Source organism: Pristiophorus japonicus, chromosome 20 (assembly GCF_044704955.1).
Source record: "Pristiophorus japonicus isolate sPriJap1 chromosome 20, sPriJap1.hap1, whole genome shotgun sequence".
Taxonomy (NCBI): Eukaryota; Metazoa; Chordata; class Chondrichthyes; family Pristiophoridae; genus Pristiophorus; species Pristiophorus japonicus.
Genome location: NC_091996.1, coordinates 87,446,924 through 87,463,892, shown reverse-complemented (window position 1 = coordinate 87,463,892; position 16,969 = coordinate 87,446,924). Strand labels below are relative to the sequence as shown.

General features: G+C 55.0%; 1 protein-coding gene across 1 annotated transcript in view; it reads right to left on the bottom strand.

Moving 5' to 3' along the window:
• The window catches only part of tnk1 (tyrosine kinase, non-receptor, 1), an 85,031-nt gene that overhangs the window by 35,553 nt on the left and 32,509 nt on the right, over positions 1-16,969 (bottom strand). The window contains exon 2 of the mRNA XM_070863311.1: positions 2,681-2,858. Within this exon, the coding sequence (XP_070719412.1) occupies positions 2,681-2,846 (166 nt within the window). The 5' untranslated portion in view covers positions 2,847-2,858. The remainder of the gene's footprint in view (positions 1-2,680; positions 2,859-16,969) is intronic.

Here is a 16,969-nt window from a genome sequence, read left to right as displayed (position 1 = left end):
GGGAGAGAGGGAGAGAGGGAGAGAGAGGGAGAGAGAGGACGCGGAGAGAGGGAGAGAGGGGAGAGAGGGGGCGCGGAGAGAGGAGAGAGAGGGAGAGAGAGGGCGCGGAGAGAGGGAGAGGGGAGAGAGGGAGAGAGAGGGAGAGAGAGGGCGCGGAGAGCGGGAGAGAGGGGGAGAGAGAGGGCGCGGAGAGAGGGAGAGGGGAGAGAGGGAGAGAGAGGGAGAGAGAGGGCGCGGAGAGAGGGAGAGAGAGGGCGCGGAGAGAGGGAGAGAGAGGGAGAGAGAGGGCGCGGAGAGAGGGAGAGAGAGGGCGCAGAGAGAGGGAGAGAGAGGGCGCGGAGAGAGGGAGAGAGGGCGCGGAGAGAGGGAGAGAGAGGGAGAGAGAGGGAGAGAGAGGGAGAGAGAGGGGGAGAGAGAGGGCGGAGGAGAGAGAGAGAGAGGGAGAGAGAGGGCGCGGGGAGAGAGAGGGCGCGGAGAGAGGGAGAGAGAGGGCGCGGAGAGAGGGAGGGGGGAGAGCGAGGGCGCGGAGAGAGGGAGAGGGGGAGAGAGAGGGCACGGAGAGGGGGAGAGAGAGGCACGGAGAGAGGGAGAGAGAGGGAGAGAGAGGGAGAGAGAGGGCGCGGAGAGAGGGAGAGGGGGAGAGAGAGGGCGCAGAGAGAGGGAGAGAGAGGGAGAGAGAGGGGCGGAGAGAAGGGAGAAAGATGGTGCGGGAGAGAGGAGAGAGTGAGAGAGAGGGCGCGGAGAGAGGGGGAGAGAGACGGCGCGGAGGGAGAGGGAGAGAGAGGGAGAGAGAGAGGGAGAGAGAGGAAGAGAGAGAGGGAGAGAGAGATGGAGAGAGAGAGGGAGAGAGAGAGAGAGAGAGAGGGAGGGAGGGAGAGGGAGGGAGGAGGGAGAGAGAGGGAGGGAGAGAGAGGGAGAGAGAGGGAGAGAGAGGAAGGGAGAGAGAGGGCGCGGAGAGAGGGAGCGGAGAGAGGGAGCGGAGAGAGGGAGAGAGACGGTGCGGAGTGAGGGAGAGAGAAAGTGTGGAGCGAGGGGGAGGAGGGGTGGAGAGAGGGAGAGAGACAGTGTGGAGAGAGCGATAGAGAGAGAGAGAGAGAGAGACAGTGCGGAGAGAGAGAAAGACATAGTGCGGAGAGAGAGGGAGAGAGAGAGAGAGACAGAGAAACAGAGAGACAGTGTGGAGGGAGAGAGAGAGAGACACACACAGTGCAGAGAGAGGGATAGAGAGAGAGACACAGTGCGGAGAGAGAGAAAGACATAGTGCGGAGAGAGAGGGAGAGAGAGAGAGAGACAGAGAAACAGAGAGACAGTGTGGAGGGAGAGAGAGAGAGACACACACAGTGCAGAGAGAGGGATAGAGAGAGAGACACAGTGCGGATAGAGAGAGAGAGAGAGAGAGACAGAGAGACAGTGCGTAGGGAGAGAGAGAGACACACAGTGCGGAGGGAGAGAGAGAGAGAGACACAGTGCGGATAGAGAGAGAGAGAGACACACAGAGAGACAGTGTGGAGGAGAGCGAGAGAGACACAGTGCGGAGGGAGAGAAAGAGAGAGACACAGTGCGGATAGAGAGAGAGAGAGAGACAGAGAAACAGAGAGACAGTGTGGAGGAGAGCGAGAGAGACACAGTGCGGAGGGAGAGAAAGAGAGAGACACAGTGCGGATAGAGAGAGAGAGACAGAGAAACAGAGAGACAGTGTGGAGGAGAGCGAGAGAGACACAGTGCGGAGGGAGAGAGAGAGAGAGACACAGTGTGGATAGAGAGAGAGAGAGAGAGAGACAGAGAAACAGAGAGACAGTGTGGAGGAGAGCGAGAGAGACACAGTGCGGATAGAGAGAGAGAGACAGAGAAACAGAGAGGCAGTGTGGAGGAGAGCGAGAGAGACACAGTGCGGAGGGAGAAAGAGAGAGAGACACAGTGTGGATAGAGAGAGTTAGAGAGAGAGAGAGACAGAGAAACAGAGAGACAGTGTGGAGGAGAGCGAGAGAGACACAGTGCGGAGGGAGAGAGAGAGAGAGAGAGACACAGTGTGGATAGAGAGAGAGAGAGAGACAGAGAGACAGAGAAACAGAGAGACAGTGTGGAGGAGAGCGAGAGAGACACAGTGCGGAGGGAGAGAGAGAGAGAGAGAGACACAGTGTGGATAGAGAGAGAGAGAGAGACAGAGAGGCAGTGTGGAGGAGAGCGAGAGAGACACAGTGCGGAGGGAGAGAGAGAGAGAGAGAGACACAGTGTGGATAGAGAGAGAGAGAGAGACAGAGAGACAGTGTGGAGGAGAGCGAGAGAGACACAGTGTGGATAGAGAGAGTTAGAGAGAGAGAGAGACAGAGAAACAGAGAGACAGTGTGGAGGAGAGCGAGAGAGACACAGTGCGGAGGGAGAGAGAGAGAGAGAGAGACACAGTGTGGATAGAGAGAGAGAGAGAGACAGAGAGGCAGTGTGGAGGAGAGCGAGAGAGACACAGTGCGGAGGGAGAGAGAGAGAGAGAGAGACACAGTGTGGATAGAGAGAGAGAGAGAGACAGAGAGGCAGTGTGGAGGAGAGCGAGAGAGACACAGTGCGGAGGGAGAGAAAGAGAGAGACAGAGTGCGGAGGGAGAGATGGAGACCCGGGGCAGTAGCAGGAGAGGGGCCGCGCCCCCCCACCCTGAACACCAGCCCGGATTGGACGGTTCCTGTACCTGGCCGCCCCATGCCGATCCGCTCCAGATCCACGGTCTTGACGAAGTCGAAGTGCGAGAGGCGGGTGACGTTCAGGTCGTCGCGGATCCTCAGGTAGAACTGTTCCAGCTGCAGCTCCTTCAGGAGTTGGAGGAGCCACTCGGTGCCCTCGTCGGGGGCCATCATGGCCGGCCGTGTCTGGGGGGGGGGGGGGGGGGGGGGGAGAAGGACCGCCTTGGTCAGTGTTCGCCATCGCGGGCCGCGAGCTCCGCGCGTAGTGAGCACCGTCACCCGGGGCCGGCGCGGGGGCTGGAATCTGAGAATCGCGCAGTGTAGGAGGCCTCTCGGCCCATCGCGCAACGTGCCAGCTCTCCGAGGGAGCACTCTCCCCTCTCTCAGCCTCCTCCCCCCCCTGCCCCTCACCCCGCTCAACCCTTCCCGAGAAAGCTCCACTCAGTCCCATCCCTCAGCTCGGAGAATTTTCTTTCCAAATCGAAGGTCAAGGCTTTGGAAGGGTTATCCCACACTTTCGGAAGAACGCCAAGATCTTGGAGGGGTTATCCCACACTTTAGGAAACATAGAAACATAGAAAATAGGTGCAGGAGTAGGCCATTCGGCCCTTCGAGCCTGCACCACCATTCAATAAGATCATGGCTGATCATTCACTTCCGTACCCCATTTCCTGCTTTCTCTCCATACCCCTTGATCCCTTTAGCCGTAAGGGCCACATCTAACTCCCTTTTGAATATATCCAACGAACTGGCCTCAACAACTCTCTGCGGTAGGGAATTCCACAGGTTCACCACTCTCTGAGTGAAGAAGTTTCTCCTCATCTCGGTCCTAAATGGCCGACCCCTTATCCTCAGACTGTGTCCCCCTGGCTCTGGACTTCCCCAACATCGGGAACATTCTTCCCGCATCTAACCTGTCCAGTCCCGTCAGAATCTTATATGCTTCTATGAGATCCCCTCTCATTCTTCCAAACTCCAGTGAATACAGGCCCATTCGATCCAGTCTCTCCTCATATGTCAGTCCTGCCATCCCGGGAATCAGTCTGGTGAACCTTCGCTGCACTCCCTCAACAGCAAGAACGTCCTTCCTCAGATTAGGAGACCAACACTGCACACAATATTCCAGGTGAGGCCTCACCTAGGCCCTGTAGTAAGAGCTCCCTGCTCCTACACTCAAATCCCCTCGCTATGAAGGCCAACGTGCCATTTGCCTTCTTCACCGCCTGCTGTACTTTCAATGACTGATGTACCATGACACCCAGGTCTCGTTGCACCTCCCCTTTTCCTAATCTGTCACCATTCCACGGCCAGATCAGCCATGATCTTGTTGAGTGGTGGAGCAGGCTCGAGGGGCTAGATGGCCTACTCCTGTTCCTAATTCTTATGTTCTTATGTTCATTCAGATAATATTCTGCCTTCACGTTTATGCTCCCAAAGTGGATAACCTCACATTTATCCACATTTATACTGCATCTGCCATGCATTTGCCCACTCGCCTAACCTGCCCAGGTCACCCTGCAGGTCACCTAACCGCCAAGATCTTGGAGGGGTCACCCCACATTTTCAGAAGGACGCAAAGGCCTTAGGAGAGGGTGCGGAGGAGATTTACCAGAATAGTACCGGGGATCAGTTACGTGGATCGACGGGAGAAGTTGGGGTTGTTCTCCTTAGAGGGTCAGGTGGAAATTTAATAGTGGTGATCAAAAGCATGAGGGTTTCTGAGCGAGTAAATAAGGACAAACTATTTCGGGGGCAGGAGGGTTAGTAACCAGGGGACGCAGCTTGATGGTAATCGGCAAAAGAGCCAGAGGGGGAGATGAGAATTTATTTTACGCAGCGAGTTGTTGTGATCGGGAACGCCCTGCCTGAAAGGGCGGAGGGAGCAGATTCAATCGTGACTTTCGAAAGGGGATTTGGATAAATACTTGAAAAGGAAACATTTGCCGGACTGTGAGGAAAGAGCGGAGGGGGTGGGGGGGGGGGGGGAGTGGGATTAACTCGATCGCTCTGTCACAGAGCCGGCACAGGGTAGGCACGATGGGCCGAATGGCCTCGTTCTCTGCTGCATTACTCTAGCAAATATCTTTAAACTTCCCTTTTAAAAGCTATTGTGAATTCTGCTCCCCCTCCCCCCCGCTGACTCTAGCCTTGCATTCCACACCATAGAATCGTGCAGCACAGTCTCTCCACAGAACCAAAGTCCCTCCTCCCCGGAACCATTCTAGTAAATCTCCTCCACACCCTCTCCAAAGGCCTTGACATTCTTCCTAAGTGTGGCCGTCAGCCATGGCTCAGTGGGCAGCACCCTCGCCTCTGAGTCAGAAGGTTGTGGATTCGAGTCCCACTCCAGGAACTCGAGCACAAAAATCCAGGCCGACACTCCCAGTGCAGTGCTGAGGGAGCGCCGCACTGTCGGAGGGGAGTACTGAGGGAGCGCCGCACTGTCGGAGGGGAGTACTGAGGGAGCGCCGCACTGTCGGAGGGGAGTACTGAGGGAGCCCCGCACTGTCGGAGGGGAGTACTGAGGGAGCGCCGCACTGTCGGAGGGGCAGTACTGAGGGAGCGCCGCACTGTCGGAGGGGCAGTGCTGAGGGAGTGCCGCACTGTCGGAGGGGCGGTGCTGAGGGAGTGCCGCACTGTTGGAGGGGCAGTACTGAGGGAGCACCGCACTGTCGGAGGGGCGGTGCTGAGGGAGTGCCGCACTGTCGGAGGGGCGGTGCTGAGGGAGTGCCGCACGGTCGGAGGGGCAGTACTGAGGGAGCCCCGCACTGTTGGAGGGGCAGTACTGAGGGAGTGCCGCACTGTCGGAGGGGCAGTACTGAGGGAGCCCCGCACTGTTGGAGGGGCAGTACTGAGGGAGCGCCGCACTGTCGGAGGGGCAGTGCTGAGGGAGTGCCGCACTGTCGGATGAGATGTTAAACCGAGGCTCTCTCAGGTGGATGTAAAAGATCCCACGGGCACTATTTGGAAGAAGAGCAGGGGAGTTCTTCCCGGGGCCAATATTTATCCCTCAATCAACATCACTAAAATAAATGGTCTGACCGTTTGCATTGTGGGATATTGATGTGTGTAAATTGACCGCCGTGTTTCCCACATTACAACAGTGACTACACTCCAAAAGTACTTCGTCGGCTGTAAAGCGCTTTGGGACGTCCTAAGGTTGTGAAAGGCGCTATATAAACGCAAGTTTTTCTTTCTCTCTCTCTCTGGTTCTTTCTTTCTCTCTTCATTAGTTCTTTCTTCGTTCCATGCTCTCTCTTTCTCTCTGAAGTGGTCTGGCAAGTGCGAACAGAAGGTTCCCTTCCCCACCGTTGCCGCGCCGATCAGGTTAGGCGGTAAACGCGGCCTGGCCAACATTGGCCCTGGCCCCCGAGAACCAATCAGAACGGCCATGTGGGTTCGACTTACCTGGCATGCAGGCTCCCTCTGGTGGTGGGATCTGGGTACTGCACCAACGTGTACGGACGGCCCCCGAGTGTTGGATGCTCCCACAAATGCTTTCTCCCTCCATCCGACCCGTTCAGAATTTTAAAGGGCGGGGCGGGGGGCAGAAATTGACCCTTTTTATAGCCCCGTTCACACCACCGGGGTGGGGCGCAAGGGCATTATCGCCCGGGGGGAGGGCCGGGGAAACTGCCCCGGAGGTTTTGGTGGGGGAGGGGGCAATGTCCCAGCAGGGTCACGCCCCACAGTTAGCGCCCTGGGCCTCCACACAATTGCCGACGATGTCATTGCTGTGTGCACCGACCCCTCATCGCTCCGCGGAGGAAATTGCCTCGCGTTTGGGCTGCTGAGCCGCTGGCTCGGTCGATCGCGTCCCTGGTGGCCAAGTGACTGGGCAGCTGCCCTCCCCTTTAGTTAAAGGGGAGGGGCGTTGATGCGTGCCAGCGCTGTTCCGGGTACCACTGGCCTCCTTAGCTCAGCGCTGCCGCCCCTGGAGCGCCCCCTCAAAGGAGGAGACAGCGCTCTGCGTCCTTTGAGGGGGGGGTCGGAACTTCTGCGCCGGGCGATAAAAGTCCCGGCTGTGATATCGTTACTGAGACCACAAACTACAAAATGGCTCCTGAACAGAAAGAGTCATCCTGTGACTTCATGACCCTTTTAGTGTATTGACATCAGTAGTTCAGTACATCAGTGGTCCAGCAGGGGGAGCAGTCGTCCACCAGTCCCAGGGTTCCACTAGGGGGTACTCTATTGCACCAGCCCTAGTGGTCCACTAGGGGGCGCTCTATTATATCAGCCCCAGTGGTCCACCAGGGGGAGCAGTCGTCCACCAGTCCCAGGGTTCCACTAGGGGGCGCTCTATTGCACCAGCCCCAGTGGTCCACTAGGGGGCGCTCTATTACATCAGCCCCAGAGGTCCACCAGGGGGAGCAGTCGTCCACCAGTCCCAGGGTTCCACTAGGGGGCGCTCTATTGCACCAGCCCCAGTGGTCCACTAGGGGGCGCTCTATTACATCAGCCCCAGTGGTCCACCAGGGGGAGCAGTCGTCCACCAGTCCCAGGGTTCCACTAGGGGGTGCGCTATTGCACCAGCCCCAGTGGTCCACTAGGGGGACCTCTATTACACCAGCCCCAGAGGTCCACTAGGGGGAGCTCTATTGCACCAGCCCCAGTGGCCCACTAGGGGGAGCTCTACTACACCAGCCCCAGTGGTCCACTAGGGGGAGCTCTATTACACCAGCCCCAGTGGTCCACTAGGGGGAGCTCTACTACACCAGCCCCAGTGGTCCACTAGGGGGAGCTCTATTACACCAGCCCCAGTGGTCCACTAGGGGGAGCTCTATTACACCAGCCCCTGAACGTTACTGCCCCCAGTTGGAAGGGTCACAAACTGCCTCCGGACTTACTTAAACCCAACCACAACAAAACAATTGAGGAACAGCACCTCATCTTTCGATTTGGCACTTCACAGCCTTCTGCACTTAACAGCGACTTCAACAATTTCAGACGGTAACCTCTGCCCCCATTTTTTCAGACGGAAGCAGTTGATGATGCTGCCGTTCCCATTTACACCCTATCGAGACCCATCTTGTGTTCCTTTACTGTCTCCTTCAGCCTCGCACCACCATCCATTTAGAAGGCATACGGAATACTTGCCTTTATTGGCCAAGGCATGGAATACAAGAGCAGGGAGGTTATGCTTGAACTGTATAAAGCACTGGTTAGGCCACAGCTGGAGTACTGCGTGCAGTTCTGGTCACCACATTACAGGAAAGATGTGATTGCACTGGAGAGGGTACAGAGGAGATTTACCAGGATGTTGCCGGGACTGGAGAATTTTAGCGATGAGGAAAGATTGGATAGGCTAGGGTTGTTTTCTTTGGAACAGAGGAGGCTGAGGGGAGACCTGATTGAGGTGTATAAAATGATGATGGGCCTGGATAGAGTGGATAGGACGGACCTATTTCCCTTAGCAGAGGGGCCAACAACCAGGGGGCATAGATTTAAAGTAATTGGGGGGAGGTTTAGAGGGCATTTTAGGGGAAATGTCTTCACCCAGAGGGTGGTGGGGGTCTGGAACTCACTGCCTGAAAGGGTGGTAGAGGCAGAAACCCTCACCACATTTAAAAAGTACTTGGATGTGCACTTGAAGTGCCGTAACCTGCAGGGCTACGGACCGAGAGCTGGAAAGTGGGATTAGGCTGGGTGGCTCTTTGTCGGCCGGCGCGGACACGATGGGCCGAATGGCCTCCTTACGTGCTGTAAATTTCTGTGATTCTATATTAATCCCTTTTGTCTCTCTAATCTCTCCTGTCTTCCACCCTATCACAGACCTTCCCTTTTGTTCTTTCCTCTCCTCCCCCTTTCGCCGCCCCGGAACTTGCTTAAAACCCCAGTTGTGACACAGGGTCATCGACCTGAAAGTTAACTCGTTCTCTCCACAGATGCAGCCCGACCCGCTGAGTATTCCCAGCATTGTCTGTTTTTATTTCACAAGCCCTAGGCCATGTCAACAGGGAGCCCCCGAGCCCACACAGTGAGGCGGTGTCAGACAAGGGAAAGCTGGCGTTGAACTTTGCTGTTTACTTCGCCAGATCACACAGCAAGCTGGGTCCTTTCATCCTTCAGCTTTCAAGGTCTTTAACCTTCATCTGTTTTGATGCAGCAGAGAGAGAGAGAATGTGAGAGAGAGAGAGAGAGAGACAGAGAGAACAGAGAGAGACAGTGAGAGAGGGAGAGACAGAGAAGAGAGAGAGAGACAGTGAGAAGAGAGAGAGAGACAGAGAGAGAGAGAGACAAAGAGAGAGAGACAAAGAGAGAGAGAGAGAGGCAGAGAGAGACAGAGACCGAGAGGGAGAGAGACCGAGAGGGAGAGAGAGAGAGACAGAGAGGGAGAGAGACAGAGGGAGAGAGGGAGAGGTACATACAGAAAGAGAGAGACAGAGAGAGAGTGAGAGAGTGAGAAATAGAGAGAGCGATACAGAGAGTGAGACAGAGAGCGAAACAAAGAAAGAGAGAGTGAGACAAAGAGCGAGAGAGACAAAGAGAGCGCGAGAGAGTGAGACAGAGAGAGACAGAGAGAGCGAGGCAGAGAGAGAGAGAGAGAGACAGAGAGAGAGAGAGAGAGAATGAGAAAGATGGAAAATGAGAGTGAGAATGAGACACCAAATGAGACAGAAGGAGAGAGAACACGAACGAGAGAGAAAACAACCATCGTCTAGCTGGGTGGGACTGCACTCGCCTGGTTCCATTCTTATCTATCCAATCGTAGCCGGAGAATCTCCTGCATCAGCTTCTCTTCCCACCCCCACATCGTTACCTCCGGTGTCCCCCAAGGACCTATCCTTGGCCCCTCCTATCTCCCATCGACATGCTGCCCCTTGGTGACATCATCCGGAAACACGCGTCAGTTTCCACATGTGCGCTGACGACACCCAGCTCTACCTCACCACCACTGCTCTCGACCCCCGATACCTGGTAACGACAAACACTGTGACTCAGGTTCATTGTAGTACAAGGTTTCTGGAAATGTTGCTTAAGTGTGTTTGTGACAGAACCTGGCCAGTGAAGCCTCTCCCATTCACTATCGGCAGACACTGCCCCAAGGCAGGCAGCTGGTAACCTGGTACATCCAGTCGGGCGAGATCGCGTCAACAACTCTTGTCCTCTCGCAGCACCTGTAATCTCACGGCAAGCCAGCCCCAGGTGGGCAGAGGAAACGTTACAAGCACCACCCTCAAAGCCTCCCTGATAAAGTGCAACATCCCCACCGACACCTGGGAGTCCCTGGGGCCAAAGACCAGTCCGTCCTAAGGGCAGGAAGTGCATCCGGGAGGGCGCTGAGCACCTCGAGTCTCGTCGCCGAGAGCGTGCAGAAAGCAAGCGCAGGCAGCGGAAGGAGCGTGCGGCAAACCAGTCCCACCCACCCCTTTCCCTCAACCACTGTCTGTCCCACCTGTGACAGAGACTGTAATTCCCGTATTGGACTGTTCAGCCACCTGAGAACTCACTTTTAGAGTGGAAGCAAGTCTTCCTCGATCCCGAGCGACTGCCTATGATGAAGATTAACCTAGTGAAACGTCTCAAGGCGCTACACAAGAGTATTATGAGATAAAGATTTGACACTGAGCCACATAAGGAGACATTAGCACAGGTGACCAAAAGCTTGGTCAAAGAGATATGTTTCAAGGAGCATCTTAAGAACATAAAAAATAGGAGCAGGAGTCGGCCATACGGCCCCTCGAGCCTGTTCCGCCATTCAATAAGATCATGGCTGATCTGATCATGGACTCAGCTCCACTTCCCCGCCCGCTCCCCATAACCCTTCACTCCCTTATCGCTCAAAAATCTGTCTGTCTCCACCTTAAATATTTTCAATGACCCAGCCTCCACAGCTCTCTGGGGTAGAGAATTCCAAAGATTCACGGCCCTCCTCGCCTCAGTTTTAAAAGGAGGAAAGAGAGGCGGAGAGGTTTAGGGAGGGAGTTCCAGAGCTTGGGGCCCAGGCAACAGAAGGCACGGCCACCGATGGTGGAGCGATTATAATCAGGGATGCTCAGGAGGGCAGAATTAGAGGAGCGCAGACATCTCGGGGGGGGGGGGGGGGTTGAGGGGCTGGAGGAGATTACAGAGATAGGGAGGGGGCGAGGGCCATGGATATATTTGAAAACCAGGATGAGGATTTTGAAATCGAGGCCTTGCTTAACCGGGAGCCAAAGTAGGTCAGCGAGCACAGGGGGTGATGGGTGAGCGGGTCTCGTTGCGAGTTTGGACACGGGGCAGCGAGCACATGGGGTGATGGGTGAGCGGGACTTGGTGCGAGTTAGGACATGGGGCAGCCGAGTTTTGGATCACCTGTAGTTTACGTAGGGTAGAATGTAGGCCGGCCAGGAGTGCGTTGGAATAGTCAAGTCTGGAGGTAACAAATGCACGGATGAGGTGATCAATAGGTTTCACCAATGTCCCTTTGGGCCTGTATGTGACTCTCGTCCCACACCAACATAGGTTGACTCGTGATCTGCCCTCTGGAGGTGGCTTGGCAAAGCCTCAGACAGAAGGCCCACTGCCCAACAACACCACCACCATCGTTGTCGTCAAGGGCAACGGGGGAATGGGCAACAAATGCCAGCCTTACCCACTCCCCTGAGAATAAACTAAAACTTGACTATAAATTTGACAGCTTCTGTCACGAAGATGCAGACTGTTGCTACGGCGCAGTTGCCCAGGCAATGGTTGCTCACTCTCCATGTGACCGTGGATCAGTGCTGTCCAATGTGTTAGCCAATGTGGCTAACTGGCGATTCGGATCATCGAATCACAGAAATTTACAGCACGGGAGGAGGCCATTTGGCCCATCATGTCCGCGCTGGACGACAAAGAGCCACCCAGCCTAATCCCACTTTCCAGCTCTCGGTCCGTAGCCCTGCAGGTTACGGCACTTCAGGTGCACATCCAAGTACTTTTTAAATGTGGTGAGGGTTTCTGCCTCCACCACCCTTTCAGGCAGTGAGTTCCAGACCCCCACCACCCTCTGGGTGAAGACATTTCCCCTCAAATCCCCTCTAAACCTTCTACCAATTACTGTAAATCTATGCCCCCTGGTTGTTGACCCCTCTGCTAAGGGAAATAGGTCCATTCTATCCACTCTATCCAGGCCCCTCATCATTTCATACACCTCAATAAGGTCTCCCCTCAGCCTCCTCTGTTGCAAAGAAAACAACCCCAGCCTATCCAATCTTTCCTCATCGCTAAACAGAGAGAGACAGTGAGAGAGGGAGAGACAGAGAAGAGAGAGAGAGACAGTGACAAGAGAGAGAGAGACAGAGAGAGAGAGAGACAAAGAGAAAGAGAGAGACAAAGAGAAAGAGAGAGACGAAGAGAGAGAGAGACAAAGAGAGAGAGAGACAAAGAGAGAGAGAGAGAGAGAGGCAGAGAGAGACAGAGACCGAGAGGGAGAGAGACAGAGAGGGAGAGAGGGAGAGGGACATACAGAAAGACCGAGAGACAGAGAGAGAGCGAGAGAGTGAGAAATAGAGAGAGCTATACAGAGAGTGAGACAGAGAGCGAAACAAAGAAAGAGAGAGCGAGACAAAGAGCGAGAGAGACAAAGAGAGCGCGAGAGAGTGAGACAGAGAGAGACAGAGAGAGCGAGGCAGAGAGCGAGAGAGATAGACAGAGAGAGAGAGACAGAGAGAGAGAGAGAGAGAGAGAGAATGAGAAAGATGGAAAATGAGAGTGAGAATGAGAGACCAAATGAGACAGAAGGAGAGAGAACGAACGAGAGAGAAAACAACCATCGTCTAGCTGGGTGGGACTGCACTCGCCTGATTCCATTCTTATCTATCCAATCGTAGCCGGAGAATCTCCTGCATCAGCTTCTCTTCCCACCCCCACATCGTTACCTCCGGTGTCCCCCAAGGACCTATCCTTGGCCCCTCCTATCTCCCATCGACATGCTGCCCCTTGGTGACATCATCCGGAAACACAGCGTCAGTTTCCACATGTACGCTGACGACACCCAGCTCTACCTCACCACCACTTCTCTCGACCCCCACACGGTCTCTAAATTGTCAGACTGTTGTCCCACATCCAGTTCTGGATGAGCAATCGAATATTGCAAAGACCGAAGCCATTGTTTTCAGTCCCAGCCGCAAACTGCGTTCCCTAGCGACTGACTCCATCCCTCGCCCCAACTCCTGTCTGAGGCTGAACCAGACTGTTCGCCACCTCGGGGTCATATTTGATTCTGAAATGAGCTTCCAACTACATTTCCGTGACATAACTAAGACCGTCTATTTCCACCTCCGTAACATCGCCCGTCTCCGCCCCTGCCTCAGCTCATCCGCTGCTGAAGCCCTCATCCGTGCCTTTGTTACCTCTAGACTTGACTATTCCAACGCACTCCTGGCCGGCCTCGCACATTCTACCCTACGTAAACTAGAGGTGATCCAAAACTCAGCTGCCCCCGTGTCCTAACTCGCACCGAGTCCCGCTCACCCATCACCCGCTGTGCTCGCTGCCCCGTGTCCTAACTCGCACCGAGTCCCACTCACCCATCACCCGCTGTGCTCGCTGCCCCGTGTCCTAACTCGCACCGAGTCACGCTCACCCATCACCCCCTGTGCTCGCTGCCCCGTGTCCTAACTCGCACCGAGTCCTGCTCACCCATCACCCCCTGTGCTCGCTGACCTACATTGGCTCCCGGTTAAGCAACGCCTCGATTTCTTTTAAAATACCACTTTTTAATATGTTATTGTACGTAAAGTAATTTTAGTCCTCGTTTACAAATCCCTCCATGGCCCTCGCCCCCTCCCTATCTCTGTAATCTCCTCCAGCCCCACAACCCCCCCAGAGATATCAGCACTCCTCTAATTCTGCCCTCCTGAGCATCCCTGATTATAATCGCTCCACCATCGGTGGCCTGGCTTCTGTTGCCTGGGCCCCAAGCTCTGGAACTCCCTCCCGAAACCTCTCCGTCTCGCTCTCCTCCTTCAAGACGCTCCTTAAAACCTACCTCTTTGACCAAGCCTGCGCTAATATCTCCTTGTGTGGCTCGATGTCAAATCTTTTGTCATATAACACTCCTGTGAAGCGGCTTGGGACGTTTCACTACGTTAAAAGGCGCTATATAAATACAAGCTGTTGTTTTTCCACGATGTTAAAGTGCAGTACTCTTCTGTGCCCGTCACTTATTGTGGGACAGTGCTTCTTTCGGGCTACGTGCATATGACTGGAACCTTAGCAGACCGATACCTGGTAACGACAAACACTGTGACTCAGGTTCATTGTAGTACAAGGTTTCTGGAAATGTTGCTTAAGTGTGTTTGTGACAGAACCTGGCCAGTGAAGCCTCTCCCATTCACTATCGGCAGACACTGCCCCAAGGCAGGCAGCTGGTAACCTGGTACATCCAGTCGGGCGAGATCGCGTCAACAACTCTTGTCCTCTCGCAGCACCTGTAATCTCACGGCAAGCCAGCCCCAGGTGGGCAGAGGAAACGTTACAGGGACCACTCTCAAAGCCTCCCTGATAAAGTGCAACATCCCCACCGACACCTGGGAGTCCCTGGGGCCAAAGACCAGTCCGTCCTAAGGGCAGGAAGTGCATCCGGGAGGGCGCTGAGCACTTCGAGTCTCGTCGCCGAGAGCGTGCAGAAAGCAAGCGCAGGCAGCGGAAGGAGCGTGCGGCAAACCAGCCCCACCCTCCCTTTCCCTCAACCACTGTCTGTCCCACCTGTGACAGAGACTGTAATTCCCGTATTGGACTGTTCAGTCACCTGAGAACTCACTTTTAGAGTGGAAGCAAGTCTTCCTCGATTCCGAGAGACTGCCGATGATGAAGATTAACCTAGTGAAACATCTCAAGGCGCTACACAAGAGTATTATGAGATAAAGATTTGACACTGAGCCACATAAGGAGACATTAGCGCAGGTGACCAAAAGCTTGGTCAAAGAAATATGTTTCAAGGAGCATCTTAAGAACATAAGAACATAAGAAATAGGAGCAGGGTTCGGCCATTCGGCCCCTCGAGCCTGCTCCGCCATTCAATAAGATCATGGCTGATCCGATCATGGGCTCAGCTCCACTTCCCCGCCCGCTCCCCATAACCCCTTACCCCTTATCGCTCAAAAATCTGTCTATCTCCACCTTAAATGTATTCAATGACCCAGCCTCCACAGCTCTCTGGGGCAGAGAATTCCAAAGATTCACGACCCTCCTCGCCTCAGTTTTAAAAGGAGGAAAGAGAGGCGGAGAGGTTTAGGGAGGGAGTTCCAGAGCTTGGGGTCCAGGCAACAGAAGGCACGGCCACCGATGGTGGAGCGATTATAATCAGGGATGCTCAAGAGGGCAGAATTAGAGGAGTGCAGACATCTCGGGGGGGTTGTGGGGCTGGAAGAGATTACAGAGCTAGGAAGGGGCGAGGGCCATGGAGGGATTTGAAAACCAGGATGAGGATTTTGAAATCGAGGCCTTGCTTAACCGGGAGCCAATGTAGGTCGGCGAGCACAGGGGGTGATGGGTGAGCGGGACTCGGTGCGAGTTAGGACACGGGGCAGCGAGCACAGGGGGTGATGGGTGAGTGGGACTCGATGCGAGTTGGGACACGGGACAGCGAGCACACGGGGTGATGGGTGAGCGGGACTTGGTGCGAGTTAGGACACGGGGCAGAGAGCACAGGGGGTGATGGATGAGCGGGACTCGGTGCGAGTTAGGACACGGGGCAGCGAGCACAGGGGGTGATGGGTGAGCGGGACTCGGTGCGAGTTAGGACACGGAGCAGCGAGCACAGGGGGTGATGGATGAGCGGGAGTCGGTGTGAGTTAGGAACGGGGCAGCGAGCACAGGGGGTGATGGGTGAGCGGGACTCGGTGCGAGTTAGGGCACGGGGCAGCGAGCACAGGGGTGATGGGTGAGCGGGACTCGGTGCGAGTTAGGACACGGGGCAGCGAGCACAAGGGGTGATGGGTGAGCGGGACTCGGTGCGAGTTAGGACACGGAGCAGCGAGCACAGGGGGTGATGGGTGAGCGGGACTCGGTGCGAGTTAGGGCACGGGGCAGCGAACACAGGGGGTGATGGGTGAGCGGGACTCGGTGCGAGTTAGTGCATGGGGCAGCGAACACAGGGGGTGATGAATGAGCGGGACTTGGTGCGAGTTAGGACATGAGGCAGCAGAGTTTGGACATGAGGCAACCGAGTTTTGGATCACCTCTAGTTTACGTAGGGTAGAATGTAGGCCGGCCAGGAGTGCGTTGGAATAGTCAAGTCTGGAGGTAACAAAGGCACGGATGAGGTAACCAATAGGTTTCTCCAACGTCCCTTTGGGCCTGTACATGACTCCCGTCCCACACCAACATAGGTTGACTTGTAATCTGCCCTCTGGAGGTGGCTTGGCAAAACCTCAGATAGAAGGCCCGCCGCCCAACACCACCACCACCATCGTTGTCGTCAAGGGCAACGGGGGAATGGGCAACAAATACCAGCCTTGCCCACTCCCCTGAGAATAAACTAAAACTTGACTATAAATTTGACAGCTTCTGCCACGAAGATGCAGACTGTTGCTAGGGCGCAGTTGCCCAGGCAATGGTTGCTCACTCTCCATGTGACCGTGGATCAGTGCTGTCCAATGTGTTAGCCAATGTGGCTAACTGGCGATTCGGATCATCGAATCACAGAAATTTACAGCATGGAAGGAGGCCATTCGGCCCATCATGTCCGCGCTGGACGACAAAGAGCCACCCAGCCTAGTCCCACTTTCCAGCTTTCGGTCTGTAGCCCTGCAGGTTACGGCACTTCAGGTGCACATCCAAGTACTTTTTAAATGTGGTGAGGGTTTTTGCCTCTACCACCCTTTCAGGCAGTGAGTTCTAGACCCCCACCACCCTCTGGGTGAAGACATTTCCCCTCAAATCCCCTCTAAACCTTCTACCAATTACTTTAAATCTATGCCCCCTGGTTGTTGACCCCTCTGCTAAGGGAAATAGGTCTGTCCTATCCACTCTATCCAGGCACCTCATCATTTTATACACCTCAATATTTTATACAGCCTCCTCTGTTGCAAAGAAAACAACCCCAGCCTATCCAATCTTTCCTCATCGCTAAAATTCTCCAGTCCAGGCAACATCCTGGTAAATCTCCTCTGTACCCTCTCCAGTGCGATCACATCTTTCCTGTAATGCGGTGACCAGAACTGCACGCAGTACTCCAGCTGTGGCCTAACCAGTGTTTTATACAATTCAAGCATAACCTCCCTGCTCTTGTATTCTATGCCTTGGCCAATAAAGGCAAGTATTCCGAATGCCTTCTTAACCACCTTATCCACCTGGCCTGCTACCTTCAGGGATCTGTGGACCTG